This window comes from Numida meleagris, chromosome 2 (genome assembly GCF_002078875.1).
Source record: "Numida meleagris isolate 19003 breed g44 Domestic line chromosome 2, NumMel1.0, whole genome shotgun sequence".
Taxonomy (NCBI): Eukaryota; Metazoa; Chordata; class Aves; order Galliformes; family Numididae; genus Numida; species Numida meleagris.
In genome coordinates this window covers 27,268,912-27,286,067 of record NC_034410.1, presented here as the reverse complement: position 1 = coordinate 27,286,067, position 17,156 = coordinate 27,268,912, and the positions used below count along the sequence as shown (strand labels likewise).

The 17,156-nt window shown below is 34.5% G+C and overlaps 1 protein-coding gene and 1 long non-coding RNA gene across 8 annotated transcripts in view; one reads left to right on the top strand and one right to left on the bottom strand.

Moving 5' to 3' along the window:
- LOC110394375 overlaps window positions 1-17,156 on the bottom strand; it is a 65,961-nt gene that overhangs the window by 35,021 nt on the left and 13,784 nt on the right. The gene's annotated exons all lie outside the window — the stretch shown is intronic.
- Window positions 1-17,156, top strand: part of DGKB (diacylglycerol kinase beta) — a 347,802-nt gene that overhangs the window by 316,948 nt on the left and 13,698 nt on the right. For all 7 annotated transcript variants that reach the window (XM_021388186.1, XM_021388187.1, XM_021388184.1 and 4 more), the window contains 2 exons: window positions 12,918-13,038; window positions 15,006-15,066. In XM_021388186.1, the coding sequence (XP_021243861.1) occupies window positions 12,918-13,038; window positions 15,006-15,066 (182 nt within the window). The remainder of the gene's footprint in view (window positions 1-12,917; window positions 13,039-15,005; window positions 15,067-17,156) is intronic.

Below are 17,156 nucleotides of genomic sequence, written 5' to 3'. Positions count from 1 at the left end.
AAAAAATTTATTCTATATCCATGTGGATAACTCTGTAAATTTGTTTTATGTACATTGACCATAAAAAGTAAGTTAAAAAAGAAAATTTCAAGGCTAGAGTTAGAACTTGAAGCATAGACAGTGTCAGTGTTCAGACAGCCTAACCTCAATTCAGTCCTCTTGTGAAGACCAGTTTTCCATACTCCTTAGTTCTGTACATTGTATTTTCCATGTTAAGTGCCTTTAACTTCAGTGTGTATACCGTGCTTTGATGATATAAAGATCTGTGTAAGCACTGGGAATTAGCATTGGAAGCGTCATGTATTTTGGAAGAAAATACATGATGGAAAAAAATATCTCAAAACTTAACAAACTGTTTTCCCTCACTGCTCTTCTTCTGTCTTTTTATTTGATTGTTTTTTCGTGTTAAAAACAAAATAGCACTGATTAATTTTATTTTATTCTGAGAAGATACTGTTCTATTTATTCAAAAGGTTTAGGACTGGGTTCAGTTCTCATTATGTCTGAATGTAAGTTGAGTCAAACTTTTTTGAACTTTCTCTGACAGAAGGTTTGTTTGAGTTTGATTTTGTATGATTTTCCTTGCATTAAGAAGAATGGAGAATGTTACTTGGGTTTTTCAGATGCTAACTGTTGAAGGATTTTCCTACTCTTGCTTTTTAATTATTTTGTGTATCTGTTGAATTTGACAATATACTTCCATTGAAATTAAAACAAAATGCATGGTATATTCCATTGGTTTTAGGTTTAGCAGCATCTTGGAGTTTTGTTTCTGGATTTTTTTTATTATTATTATTTGGTTGGTTGGTTTTAATTTGAAAAAGAAAAAATAACACAAAACTCTGAATTTTAAGCTCAGATTGATTTAGTAATTCCTTTTATATTAATTGTATGCAAAATGTTTACTTAAAAGAAGTCAAAACACTAATACTTTTATTTGCACTTTTTAAACAACATTGCTAGAAATTGCAAGAAGCTTATAACTACCATACACTGTTACAGATGCATCAGCTTCTGCAGTAAGTACTCAAATAAGATTTTCAAGAACATTGGTATTTTTAGCATTTTGTAACTCTAGTGTCCATTATTGAGTAAAGGCCGTGAGAAATGAGATATTTTAAAAGTAGCAAATGGCAGCTTTTACAGTTTTATTTAATAAAGCTTTGATTCATGTGGGTTGATGGCACAATTACAGCACGTTCAACCCAACTCTTGAAATATGACTAACATAAGCTGATATTGTAGTTAAATATTTCGGTATTGTACAAAACATTCTTTCTCATTGATTTCTGATATTGTTGTCCTTTTCTGAAAATATCACAAGCTGTACCACTCATACCTATAAATCAGGATGAACTCCCTGTTCCTTTAATTCCTCCTATTCATATAAGGGAGGATTAAAATTATGCTTAAATTTTTCATAAGTCTAATATCAATAAATGAATATTTAATGAGAGACCAAAACAGGCATACAGAATAAACTGGTTTCAACAGCTGTGAATAGGTTTTCATTCAGTGCATGTCACTTTTACCTAGGACTCTAGACCCAAAGAAATTTGTTGTGTTATAACTGGATTAAAAGAGGACTGTGAATATTCACGTTTTGTGAGGAAGTCTTGTTGGTTTTTTTCCATGTTATCTGTCTGTTGTGAGATCTTCTTTTACAGCCTCTAAAGCATTGTTCCTTTTTCATTTTAGTCAGCCAAAGGAGCTGAGTCTTTATAGCAGCAAAATGTTTGCTCATGACCAACTGCTGTTTTGTATACTCATTTTCATCACCAGCAAATATGTATTTTTTTCCCCGCTGTTACTCCATGCTTGTCATAACTTGTTGAAGAGCAACATTGTGACATGTATCCAATCAATCAATGGCTTCCTTGTCTCTTCTGACCTGATTCTTCATGTAATGTGTACCTTAGTAGAAGATCCCATGTACTAACAGATGAAACTGTGGGTACAAAGTTCTCATTGCTAGACTGTGGGGAGAGATGCTTTAAATTAGAATGATTTTGACCATTCCGCTACTTCCAGAGATGTTTTGAGATGTCCTATGAGAGGGAAAAATGATCCACTTTTTAAATGGGTCCTGAAGAACCACAGCCATTTGGCCTGTTATATGGTAACTCCATCAGCCAAATGATTTGTAATCTGTTGTCAAAGATCCATCAGGACCATTAGCCTTTACCATCTTCCTTACAGGGCAATGGCTCCTAGAAAGACTGTGGTGCTACTCTAGACTAACAGTAGGATAGTCTATCAGTATACAGTAAATATAAATTAAACATATGGGTATGTGCATCTGATTTTGTGTGACTGTGGAAATTGTTTGGGCTCATGACAACTTAGCAGTACCTGCAAAGCTGTCTGGGAATCCCAGGTCCTCTAGGCACACAAGAAGTCATATCTGAAGTCATATCTCAGCAACAGAGAACAGAGACTGAATGAAGTGAGTTTTGCTAATGTATAATAATACTTATTTATGAAATATATTTTAAAGCAACCACCCAATTATTTCATTTATGTAGAATTGCAACATAATTATACCAGATGGTGTATCATATCAGGTCAAAAAATAATGAAGGAATCTGGCATTAGAACTGAAGTAGCAAGAAAAGATGAGTAACGAGGGACTGAAAATTTGTTACAGCATTTTTTTTTCTAAAATCAACCTTTTCTAATGTTTTTTGAGTATGTTCCCTGTGGACTTATTTGTATTTATTACATTCTTGTCACACCTTCTTAGACTTTAGCAAAGATAATTTACAATGTGGTGAAACAAACTCCCAATTCCCAGAGAAGTGTATTTGTCCTTTCCTTTTTAGATTATGTATTAGACGTGTTCAGGAGGCTTAATCAGTGTCTGGGGATGGAAAGAGGTGATTTAAAACTGCCAAGAAAAAGAAACAGTTTTCCAAAAATCTTTCTGAAGAGATTCCATCAAAGCTCAACATGTCCAGCTGTATCACTGACAACATTTCCTTCCTGTCCTGAGTAGAAATATTGGTCTTGTTAAAAGTGTTGGACAGAATAAACATGGCTGTCTTTGGTTCAAACACATTAACAGTGCATCAACAAATCTACTTGTCCTAGAAAACAAGTACAATCTTCTTACTCCCGTATTTCTTTTATTTTTTTCCATCCCTGTTGTTTCTTGAGAATACCTTCTGCTTTTATTGATTTCATGGTCATTAACTTCCATCTGAACTGACACGATCCACTGGTGGGTTTTGTAACAGTTTCCAGCTTTGAGTACTGAAGTCTTTGCCTAATTAAGAAATAAAAGATTGAACCTGAGCCACTTAATGCAGAAAGAGGTCGTGGCCTCAATGAACTCTTTAGGAATTTCTCATATTTCAAAGGCTATTATTATAGGACTTCAATGAGTACATCATAAGTGACTGTTTTGGCATCTCCTAGCAATTGTTCCAGCCAGCTGTCTGGTTCTTTCAAGTACTTCAGGTCTTCCTCCAAATGCCATTGATATTATACGAAACAGGTATGTCACTTGAATTTGAAATGAAAATCTTCATTTTATTTTGAAGACTGATTTTTAGAAAGTGACTTTCCATTAATATTTAAAATTTCTTGGGGAATGGACATGTTTCTCAGAGAAAAAAAAAATAGGGAAAAAAAAGAAGTTGAGATCCAAGAATAGGGTTAGAACCTGTCCTTTGCTATGCTAGAATCTAAAGCCAGATGTATTATACGAATACTGCAGTGGAATATGGGAAAGATAATCTGATATCTACAGATGCTAGTAGTCAAAATTAATCAAGCTGTACTGAAATTTTCTTGCACCTGGCACTGAAGGTATTAGCCATGCCAGTTCAGCCCCCCAACACAGATGTTCTTGTTGTACCACTTTGTATGTGTAACGTTTAGGTTTCTGTTTAGTTCGGCATAGCAGACTTAAATACTGTAATCCAAAGACTATCCATTTATTAGTGCACCTGCATCTTCTGCTTTCTTTAATACCTTTAGAATATTGCCAGTCCCCTTGTGCCGCTGATCCTAGTGCAAAGTAGTGTCATGGAAAAGAACACTCAGCTACTATTACCATGCCTGAATTGCAATGATGAAAGATTTTTTTTCAAAATTGATCACACAGTACGTTATACAAATAGGGCTGAATTTTTAGATCCCTCAAATATGTAAATGTAAACCTGTTTGTTGCACTCACCCTTATTTATTTTGCTTTATAATTATGGTATGTGATTTCAGAATACTAAAGTAGTTACCATAGAGATAGGCCTGAATAAACAGAGTACTTAATAGTCACGGTTGAAACTCACATATAGTCCATTTGATATCACTGAATATACATCCCTAAATTATTTGTTGAGAAGAGACCAAAATTACAGTAAAATAAAAATTCTGCTCATATTCTGTTGAAAGTAACCTGGAAGGTGAACCTTTCCATGAAATATTCATGAAAAATCCTCTGTCCTTCCAGATTAGTTTCCATATTTAACCAAAAACAAACAAGCAAACAAAAAAAAAACAGGCTTCCCAGCCTTTGCAGAGTAAAACTGTTTTAATAAAATTAAAACAAATCCAGAATGACTATTTCCAACTTGTATTCAATGAGGTTTGTGCCAGTGAAGATGGAAACTAGAAAGCCTTTCCTGAAGTGCCATCCTGTCACAATGCCAGTGAGTAATCAGGCTTTTCCACCCTCTAGAATTGTCCAAATGTAGCTGGTCAAGAATTAATTACAGAACTTTTTTCAGTAACTCCAGTTGTGGTGACTATTTTCCGGTAAGATTGCCATATTCAAGTTTACATTGTCCATACTGAAAAGGAAACTAAGCCTTTGGGAAAAACCGCTCATTCTCAGACCTCAGTCTTAGAGGTAGCAAACACAACACTTGTATCCTCTCAAACAATGAGTTAAAAAGAGAGTGCGTCAATGCCACAGGCCTTCGCCTCCAGCAGGAGCTGGACAGTGAGCTCCAGCTGCAGTTGAAAACGTAACTTTGAGCACTTTGACATACACACTGTAAACCCTCATAAAGAGCTAAAATTTTTTATCTGTGATGCATCTCAATCAGAATAGTTTTCCAGGGTCAGGCTCGAGGTTAATAGCTGAAAACTGGTGTTGTTTAAACTAGTATCCATTCTTCATGCTACAGAATTGGCTCTTATGGGGAGAAATAGTAATGATAATCTTTAAGGAGGTTATGAGCTTTTGGACCAAAATCTCTACCACACAAGGAGGAAAAAAATAAAAGGAAAAAAAATCTCCTTGATGGATAAATATAGGAATGCTGCCATTATTAGAGTTTGCTACTCTGCAGAAAGGGGAACATTTATCCCGTTAGTACTAGTTCTCTCAGAAATGTACAAATCAAAGCTGGTTTTCATTGATCAGATTTCTACATTTCCATCAATATTACTGTATTTTTCTTTTCTAGGCTTTGGCATTTTTATAGGCTAATCAAATATCCAATATTACTAGGAGCCACTTAAAGTGAATGCCAGATCTACTAAGAAGTAATTTGAGATTTAGATCTATTTTTGTTAGTTTAAATGATCTTGACTTGCTCATACTGTATTGTACCTGATGCTCAGTAATATGAGAATACCAATACAAATAGAAAGATATCCGGTTTGAAGATCTTAAATATCTGTTAAAAGTGGTGAGCAATCCAAGCACATTAAAATTCCATTTTCCTCCATACAAGTGTTTGCTGCAGATGACCCCCACTGATCTTAAATATATTTCTGTATCTGTAACTGAATAGAGGTTTTCCGTACAGCATGTTCTAATGGTACTCTGGCCTTTAGCCAACAAGGCACTGAATAAGGCTATTTTTAAAATACAGAAACTGGGAACAGCTGCAGCAATCAAATTTGATAAAAACAGAGAGGAACTTTGCTTTTTTTACGGTTTGTCCAAGTTTAGACTCCTTTCATAGAACAGCTTTTGTTCTGTTGGATGAAGGGGGTATAAGAGTAACACAGTGAAACCCTTTTGAACAAATAACTTTTAAAAGAATACAGATTAAACTAATAGGGGGCTTTTTGGTCAGCAGTATGTTCAATGCAATTGTACCTCAAACTATTAAAAGAATAAATCTATAAAAAAGAATACATTTTGTCTGCCAAGGTTTACCATGAAAGACTTACCCATAGTGATCTCCTGAAGTGGAAGATGAAACCTCTTGTTTCAAATGTTGAACATCTGATCGTTGGTATTTGGGAGTAGGTTTTGGATGGAAGCTATTTAATTTGAATGCTCTAGGGTGATGGGTTTTTTTCCTATTTTTATTCTTTGACTATTAATCAAGAAAGTTTCTTTTAAGAATTCTCCTTTCCCCTAGTAAGCTTAGAAAAAAAAAGTTCACTTCCATTTTACAAAAGCCTTTTGTGCATGTTGAAAAGTTCCATATAATATTTAATTAGACAGACTGATTCTTCCTTGTTTGCACTCCTACTTTTGGGGGGAAACTTGTCATTCAATGATTAATGGGATTCCAGAAATTATTATATATGGGGAAAAAAAAGTCCAATACACAGTAGTAGGCTGAACTGCATCGGTTAAACAGTTCCATCTGATGCAGAGCCTCTGTGCTGCACTGATGCAAGACAGAAAATGCTGAGTGAATACTGGGCCTCACTGAAGTCTGTGAGAGTTTTGCTGCTGAATTCAGCAGAGTCAGGATTTTATTAACTGCATTCATTTGAAGTATCTATAACAGCACGCTTTCAGCTTTACCTCATTTAAGCTATTTAGAGTATATAATCAATTCAGGTGGTAGAGAAAAAATGTACTGTACTTCTTAGAACTGCATCTGGATATATATCGAATGTGTGTATGTCCTTATAGGTACAAAATGTCTGTGTGATTGTCTGTGTGTTTATATAAGTATAAAATATCTGCTTAATTCATTATCATGCTATGAGTATCTCACTAGGGAGGAAATTACAGAAGTGGTATTTCTTCTTTTCCTCACTCTAAGAGGTAGGCTTAGCTTGTTTTGTTTATTTTTAATAGCAGGAAAAAATATGAAGGCCAGAGTAAAGACTGGAATTGAGAATGAATATTGTCATGAAATAGATGTATGGAACTGAGTTTTTTTTTTATATTTACAAGCAAACTCAGAATAGTCTAAAACTGAATCTAATATTATAGACATAGGACACGATATCTATCCTAAAGTCAATGTTAAGAGGGAGAACAGAGTTTAAAAGTAGAGAGTTGTTGATTTAGTTCCTGTCTCTGACACAAATTTCATGTATGATCTTGCCAAGTCACTTCTGCAAACTCATGATCCCAACTTTATATAGTAGCAGAAATAATATGACTCTTGTGGGTCACACATAATATATCCAGCTGAGAACGAACCTTTTACAGGACCTAAAACTGTCTGTGTACAATTTTGACTTTGTAAAATGGATATGATAATATTATTTTTTCCAAACCTTGTCTGTTTTATTTGTCTACATTATAAATTCTTGGATATTATATCTGTTTCTTGTTATGTGTCTGTGAATCGATAAGTTAACAGAGCCTTGACATTGTCTGGACCTCTAGGTACAACTCTGAAATAAACAGTTATAAACATTAAGGCATATGTTACTTCAGGTAGCTTCTCAGGTAGCATAACAATAAAACAGGATGCATAGATTGCTCTTGACTTACTGATTTCTTGTAACCAGGAATCTAGAATCGAGAAAAAGCTGTTCATTTGAAACCAAGAGCATTGTGACATTAAATGCATCTTTAGCATTGCATACAATGATCATGGAAGCGACCCTACATTCCTGCATAATGGGAAACTGTAGTTTTAATATATGCAGTGTTCTGAGAAGATACTGAAGCATTTGTGTGGTGCAGAGCATTGAGCTCAGGCGATTTGCAAGGATCCTCTGTCATCACACAAGTTTTCCTGTTCTTATCCAGTATTTTAACTGGAGCCAACAAATTTCCAGTGTGATGATTACCGGGATTTGATTACATTTAGCAAGCTGTGGATTCCCTTCTCTCTGAAGACAAACTGCTGCCAGAGACAGATTTACCACTGACCAACAGTGTCTTTATGCAAATGTGCCTGAGTGCAGTAACCCCAAATTATAATAGTCATTCAATCTCTTGCCAGGATAGCAATATTTATATATTGCAAAGATAAATTGGATATCAAAATCAGTTCCATTACGGAGGGTAAGTTCTCTATGTAAATCAGTATTTCTAATCATGCTTCTTCCTGCTCACTACCTCACTTCTCTTTCCTTCCAAAGGTGTTTTCCTATTGTGTGTTCACTTTGAATGGTGAAGTGTTCAGCTAATGCCAAGCTAATGGAAAATGTAAACACCTTGCTAGGAAACTTTAAAGTCTCCAAGTGTGTTTCTTCATGCCCTGGGCAGTACTGGTAAAGCACTCATATTCATGGATAGTGTTTTGTCTGCCATTTGTTTAAGTTTCTGTTTGGACTTCTATTCCTCCTGCTGCCTGATGGGCATCAGTCATCTCCCTAGAGACTTCATCCTCCCCATCAGGAATGAGTGCTAGGGGTCAGATGCTCCTCTACATGCCAGTCACTAGCTGCTGCCAGCAGTGCTACCCTGGGAGAGTTGCCTTTGTGTGCTGAAGGGGCTAATATGAAGAGACACGTGAAGTCACTTGGTTTGTGGAAGAGGGCAGGAGAGGCATGATGCTGTGAAAACATTCCCACACACACTAATGATTGATTCACACAGAAGACAAGAGGGAGCCTTCAGCTCTTTCACATAGCTCAAAGCAGAACAAACTGACTCAGGAACCCCAAGGCACCAGTCAATAACACTTTCCTAATGCACTGAGATGTGCTCTACAATAGCTTACCTGTGAGACCTCAGCTCTCATTAGGCAAATAAATGACCTGGCTAGACGGAAAAGCTGCTCAGTATGGGATAGTTGCTATTTGTTTACTGTTAGCTCCTAAACTCTTTTATGAAAAATCTAACCTTTAATCTCCTAAAACTACAGCCTCCGAAAACCGGTTGCAATAGCTGAATCGTGCATTGGAGCATGCAGAAAATTTTATCAACACAATCATCAATTGATTAATTTATCTTTAGAATAAAATTTATAAAAGAAGAAATACAACCTGCCTAAAAATAGAATTTGCCTAAAAAGAAATGATTTATAATCAATACTTTGTATACACACACAGTATGTAATTTTAAAATACAATTTGAAGATTAAAATGAAACAACTTTCTGAATTAGGTCGTAGGCACAGTTTGAACACGTATCATGGAAAAATCCTCATTATAAGCTGTTCTAAGTCAGAGAATCACAGAATATCCCAACTTGGAAGGGACCCATAAAGGTCATCGAGTCCCACTTCTGACCCCACAGAGGACCACCGAGTGATGTTTAGTGAACAGGTCCATTCATTATTCTGAACTGTAATTGAATAAAAGTATAAGAAGGCAACAAGAACAGTGCTGCTAGGTCAACCTACAAGTTTGCGTATCTCAGTATCTGACCTCTAACACCAGCCTGTATTGCATGATTAGAAATAAAGCATAAGAGGGCAAATTTACACTGATTTTTCCTTTAAGGTACCCTGCAAGATCTATATCAGCTTGTGAATTAGGAAATTTTAAGACTAGTATGGTATCGTGGTTTAACAGCATATCATAAAAAAAGGCTTTCCTGTTTGTTCTAAAAGAGATAAGACATCCCTTAGTTTTTGCATTTGCTTAGTTTTTGCACTTCATTTACCTAATTCCTGCTACCCAAGATTTCCTATACCTATATCATTTTTCCTCCTTTCATCTCCTTCCTCCCTGAAGACTCCTAGGCTGAATTCTCTTCATACTGAAGATATTTGTTACTGTGTCTTGTTGCCTTTTTCTCTTTCATCTCTCATCTTTCATGTCGTTCTATGCGTTGTTGATCAACCAAAGCTACAGACTCTGTAGTACATGGAGGTACCAGTCATAATATTTGATAGGATTTTTTTTTAAATCAGTATTGAGCATCAAGCAGATATTTTCATAGAAGTAGCCACAGTAACTCCATAATCTTAATTTCCACAGGACAATGTTAATTGTAACCCAGTATAATATATATATGTATATATAGATCTATACACACAAACACACATTTGTTTCTAAATATGCATGAATATAATGGGCTAGATATATGTCATTAGCTCTGTCAGTTAGCTCTATTTCCTTTAATGGACATTAGATCGCATATATTCAATTTTCTGCCTTCTTATTCCCCATCACTCTGTACTGTGAAATTCTGAAACAATTTTCATAATTGGCCATTGTTTTTACTTTGCTGAATCCTCAGTAACTCACTATCTGGTTCTATTCCCAGATTATTTAGGGGAATATGTTGAGCAGTACAGAGCCCAGCACAGATTCTTCTGAGAAACCAATGCCAACTTCATACCAGAATGAAGAATGACTTTGCCTTTCCTATCTTTTAATTTAAAAGAAATCTTGACCTCTTTTAAGAGAATGTAATTTCTTTCAGAGTATTTGGTGAGGACCTTTTAAGGAAAATTCAATCCATTCATTGATATCTTGATCCATTATATTCAACCAGTGTATGCAAATGTATGTAACACCTTTGAGGAACTGGACTAAAATATCCACACAGCTTTTGTTTACCTTAAGTTCTTATCAAAGTAATTTAGCTCAAGAGTTTGTTGAAATGACTGTGGCACACAAAACCATCAGGTCAAATGTATTAGCAATGGTGCTAATACTAATGAGCCCTAAGTGAAGTTTTCTAAATAATTACATTTTGTATTTAGTTTTTATGGCTTCCTAAGGGAGGTTATGTCTAATTTAAGTCTGATTCTAAAAATACTCATATTTTGCTTAAAATAACCCCACTTTGGGAATGTGCTATGGTAAATGTTAAGTTCTAGAAAATACTTCGCTTTTTTGATAGATAAGAATATTGTTTAGTTCCATCTTCCAATGTTTAATACACTACATTTTTGGAGATGCATGATATGGATCAAAGGGCAGAATTTGGCCCTTTGTTACCTGCTGTTACTGGCACTAGTCTCACAGCTATTGAAAAATGATGCATCAAATTTATATTACTGCAAATGTCACTATTCTGAATCTTGCATATGTTGCCTGAGCTGTCAGTAATAAAAATCTGTTCTTAATTATTCTCCCATTTAAAAAATAATCATTTCCTAATAACCAAGTGAAAAAGAATGTTATGTTTTCTTTTGCTGGAAACATTTTAATGATTTAGTGCATCTATAAAGTTTTGTGTGCTTTTGCAAATTAGTGAGACTTTCCCATTTAAATCTCTGTGACTATCAAGAAGAGCAGAATTTGTTTAAATCTGGGTTAAAAGTGTATGAGTAACTTAAGGAAAATATTTAAAGAGAATACCATCCTTTAAACAATTCAACAGAAAACTCAACATGCAAAATTGGATTTACATATGTTACAGAGATGCTAACTATAAAAATGCATTGTTAAAATTAATCATATTATATATTAAAATATTTTGCCATCTTGTTTTGTTCTTTAATAGCAAATTATACAGTTTATTTTTGCTCCATTAATATCATGTGGAACATTTCACTGTGATGAGAAAATCAAAATGGCAAAGAATATTAAGAAAATGAAGGCATTGGATAGCATCACATTTCCTGATTGGAAGCAGAATAATCCAGACCGTAAATCCTATTTGATTTTAATACTTTTTTTTTTTTTTTTCCCGCATCGCGATATTTCTTTTAGTTAATTACCTTCATTCAAAGCCCGAAGAAGTGAATAGAAAAGACTCAGTTTGAAACTTTGGACTAGACTTACAGATATGATAATTAGCATGAAATTCTACCTTCATTAAGGGATGAAGGATTTAAAATACACAAAGAGTAATGTGCTCTCCTTTCTTTGTTTTCTTCAATGTGATGATAGACTAACATTATAGCTCATGGTTCTTCTTCACCAAATAGCCTATCTTTTGGAAACGGGGATATTGACAGCCAATCTATAAAACATACATAATATAAAGCTAAAAAAAAAAACAACCTTTTTTGCTTGTCCATCTGTTCTTGGCAGCAGGTATTTAAACCAGAGCATGTTAAGTATTTCATACTAAACACCTCAGTTGTTCCTGGTTAATATTTCATTACCTTGTTTGATTTTCACACCAGACTGCTATAATACTATTTAAATTTCTGATTGTATTTTTGTTTGTATCCAAAATTCTTGACAAAATTTGTCCTCGCTCCTTGAAGTCGAGCAAACTAAAATTTGACAGGCACATTATTTAGATGTTTTTGGAAATTTAATACTAAAATGCTATGTAATCAAAAAGCAATATGAAACATGCTTCTAGAAAGCAAGATGAATAGTTGCTGATAAGAGTTTTTTCTGCCATTTTTGCATTGAATATGTATATTAATTGGGGCAAAATTCCAATGCAAAAAAAAGATATATGTGGTCTCATAATTATAAACAGTAATAACACATGTACACAAAGTCTGAATTTGAGTAGTATGCATCGTCTGGAAAGAGGTACTAGCACTGTATGGAGCACTCATTTTTCCTATGTCAGATTTTAAATATCTATTAAAACAATAAATCTGTAAATATAAGCATAAAAAAATTCTAAACTGCAAACATCTCATGTCTTTGGAGTATTTCCTGTTTTCTCATATGCTGAGACGTTCTTTCTTTTGTATGTATGAGTGTAAACAAGCCATGGAGATTATTATTGCATTTTTTAATCATTCTGGTCAAGATATTTTAGAATGGCGTGCCAACAGGCCCAGATGCTCCAAAACTTAAAGCTGAAATCACTTCTTAGTTATCAGAAAAGGCAGTTCACATCATTTTTTATCTATTATCAGCTGGTCTTCTTGACTAGCTAGCTAGCTAGGATGAAAACTGTCAAATCATGTCTCAACCAAATGCAATTTTTTCAACTTTTTCAGATCTTAGTGACCAGCTTATGGAAGTGGTTGGTCTGGAAGGAGCCATGGAGATGGGTCAGATATATACAGGTCTGAAAAGTGCTGGAAGACGACTTGCCCAGTGCTCATCCGTTGTCATCAGGTATTGGCAGATCTAATTTGTCCTGCACTGTTGTATTGAAACAGTAAAGTTTTATGTATTATCAATTGATAATATATTTCGCTACTGCGCTTTATTTAATAGTTTAATAGTCATAATTACTGAACTTAATGCTTGTGAGAGTATCATTTTATATATCGAAAGTATTATGTTCATATTCTATGCCCATGCCCTTCTTCCTTCCTTTAAAGTGTCAAAAAAAAAAAAAAAAAGAAAAAGAAAAAGAAAGAAAGAAGGTGTTTACATTCAGTTTTTGCATGTTGTATTCAACTGTCATTTCAACCTATTAAAAAATATTGTTAAGCAGTTAGAGGAGAAGGAGTAAGGTCTGAACATCCTGGTTTATTTTATTGACATACACTCTGAGGAGATTAGAGCAAAAAGACATTTAACATTACTTTGACACATTTTAACCCATTTATAATGCATTTCTCACCAGAGAATAGTAGCATTTAATTAATACTTGTGAAGGGCTTGTTTGATCTGTGGAAGTCAAAGTGCTCTCTTTTTAATTTGCTTGTTGTTTACTGAACACTAGCAAGTTGCTATTAATAAATAGATTGATATGTGTAAGCTGTGAACAGTGGAGCAGATTAACTTAGTTGTGTTTTATCAATTACTATGCAAATAGTGACCAGTATGTTTACAGCAGAGAAAATTTGGATTCAATCTTAAGGATAAAATAATTATTCTAACTTCTGGTTTAGGTAAGGTCTGGAAAAGGCATTCAACTTCATCAGTACAGAATTTTTCAGGAAAAATTTTGCAAAATTTTAATAAATCAAAAGCTATAAAATGATAAGACCAAGAAGACTGAAATTAGACATAAAATATGATAATTAAGAGAAGAGTAGAAGTCAAAACTTAAAGATAGTAAGTAGGAATTCCTGAAGTTTGTGGCATATGTTTGAAACTATTCTCAAGGATCAGGTGATACTGGCTTCAAATTGCTCTGTCATGAGGTTGAGGAAGAGAAATGAGAATGCAGAGCCATTCATTCCAACCTTCCCTAGATACCGAGAGATAATATTTATAAGCCCAAATCAAGAAGACCACAACTGCAAAAGAACTAGAATTATTTCAAACCTATATGAGTCTTCATTGAGTGTTCTTTCCTTCTTCTTCTTCTGGCTGTTGATGACAGTGGTTAACACTATAACCTGCTAGTCATTTTTAAATAATGTACAAGCCAGATTTTCCACTGATCATTGTGAGTAATCAACTCATTTTTCCACTGTCAGAATTGACTGTTCCATGTTACACTGAATTGTCCTGACTATAATGCAGTCTGACTATAATACAAAAATATAGAGTTGGAAAAGATCATCTAAAATATCATCATTTTAAAATTTTATTTTATTTTTATTGTTTGTCTGTGCTTTTCTAACTATGGTACCCAAGAGCAGGCATAGAACACTGGATGAACATTTATATTAAAATCGGTGACCCTTTACTAACAATTTAAATCTATAACACAGTAAATTAAATCCTCTGAACATGGTAGAAATGTCTGTTGTTACTGATCTGTCTAACCTGGTGTTAGACACAAGCATAAAAATGTCGTTTATGATTTTAGTAAAGCAATAATAGAGCTAAGATTTATTTCTCCTTTTCTTTATAGCAATCAGTCTAAATTCAAAAAAATAGCAAGAGATTTCTTTGTTTTTTCTTCTCCTGTTAACAGTTTATTCTTGAAGTTCTTGCATAAGTCTCTCTTTATTTCACAAATTGAAGACTATTCTCCATGAGAGTAGAGTCTAGCAAGATGTATGCAGGGTGTCCGCCTACTAAGAAACTCATTTACTTTTGTAAGCATGTTGGAGATTACATAGAAGTTTGGGTAAATCCGGTGTATACGTGCGTGCCATCACATATGTCTCCTTAAAAAAAATACATTTATCAGTTTTGTCCAGTTGCATTTTCTTATTTTATGACGTATATCACTTTAGGACCAGCAAGTCTCTGCCTATGCAGATAGATGGGGAACCTTGGATGCAAACCCCCTGCACGGTAAGGATACAATTATCTATGGGAAGAGGACTAAACAAAAAGTACATAAACATCTTTTTTAATTATAAAAATTAATGTAGTCGCTTATATTTACTGATTTATTTCATTTCAATCCTTGAAATGAAAGAAACAGGATCTTTCCATTTAAGAGACAACCCTTATCAGCATTTACTCAGTTACTTAACTAACATGTTCACATGCTGTTATTATATAGCTCAACACCTACTGCCTTTTCAATTTATCGTGGCGTCTTTTCTACAGGATAGGATGGAATGAAAATACAGTTATTTCAAAAGTTTGGGGGTGCATAGCTTTACCCAATGTGATCATTTATTTCTGATGCTGTATTATTTTTACAGTCTCTTGTTGCATTACTGAGGAAGAACCAATGTGAGTTTTGATGCTAATACGTAAATAATTATTCTGTAAAAATTCAGGCAAGATTTCCATTGTGTGTTTGAGAGTTCATAACAAGAACATTATATTTAAAGCTGAAGCCTTAACTGTGCTGATTGAATTATACAACTGAACTAATAATTAAAAATTGGTTTAAAGGAGAAGTGAAGGTAAATAAACAGGAAGAAGAAATCCATTCCTCCAAATCTGATCAAATAGGGAAGACCTTGCTCAGAGCAGATTCCTTGAGTATCTCTGGTTATTCTGTTCAATTGAGGGAGCAGCATGATAAAGGTGGAGCACTAAGAACTCTCCATTGTCATCTGTCTTTGATAAATTATATAGGGTAACGAAGCAGGTCAAGATGTTGAAGAATTTTAAGCTTTTCGTTGATGAATATAGTCATGGCAATGTACTTTAGTATGCAGTTTTACTGACTTTTACTAAAGAAAACTTGTATTGAAGTAGTTGAGTCACTGCCGCCTTTCAGTTTGTAAGTGACAATAATCTGCCAAGGAAGAACGTATTCCACTACAGGAGGGAGTTACTCTCCAAATCTACGTTCTGGATCACTTTCATGATCTTTGTCTCTAGTAAAGGTAAAGGCAACACAGAGAAATAAAAGGGAGCACCTTCAGTAATGTGCAAACAGGCTTGGGAGCTGATAACGTATGGGCTAAGAGGAAAGAAAAGAGTTTTGATAATCCATGTTTGCTGGGTATTCTGTAGTGTACAGCTGAACAGTGGGGAGAGTGCCTGAAGTCTAATTCTCTATGGTAAGTCCTAAGGTACTGCAACGAGAAGGGAACCATGTAAGTACACACTGTGTGAAGGCAGAACAGCGGGGATTTTCTGATGTATTCCAATAAACCTTTTGGAGTTAAGAGATAGCATTATTTTTACCTCTTCTACAGCAGTGGTTCATTGCAGAAAAGTTACTTACTTGTAACTTACTTACAAGTAACAAGTGACCAGCACTTATTCAAGAAATAGACATGTAATTTTTCAGTTACCAGATTACAGAAGAGAACTTCTGGAAGGATGCTGGCAGTAACACATGCTTTTTTTTTTTGTCTTGATTCTTTCTCTGTGCAAAACCTCTGCTATCTGATTGGTAATGCTAGCAGAATCTGCCTGCACAACAAACCTGGAAAAAGGACAGTTCTTACATTTCAATTACTGCCTTAAGGAAACAGTAAATTATTACTGATAATTACTTCTGTACAATTAGAGTAACCTTTTTACAGGGGATAGTAGTGGCATATACTTTCCTGTGCAAACTATCCCTTGTGCTATAACACTGTTAAGAGAAAATACTTTGTGTTACATAAGAAAACCCCACTGTAGACTGTATTTCTTTCTTATGAACTACTTCTTTTCTGTGCTACTGCACCGCTATGAATTTAGGTACAGAATAAGTATTTTATGTTGTATTATTCATTTTTTCAGGAAATATTTTGTTTGTTTGTTATGTCTCTACTGAGGAGCTTCATGTATTTATGGAATTGCTCCTCACATTATTGCCCCTCTACATCTCACTAAAGAAAAAACAGATATGGTCCAACCTCTCCCCTCTCCATCAGTATGCTAAACTATTTCTTTGAAGTTCTTTGAGAGATGCTAGAAATTGCTCCTGAGACAATGCCAAAGGTAGATGTTAGCTTTCTCTCAACTAAAGTTTAAGATCTGATTTC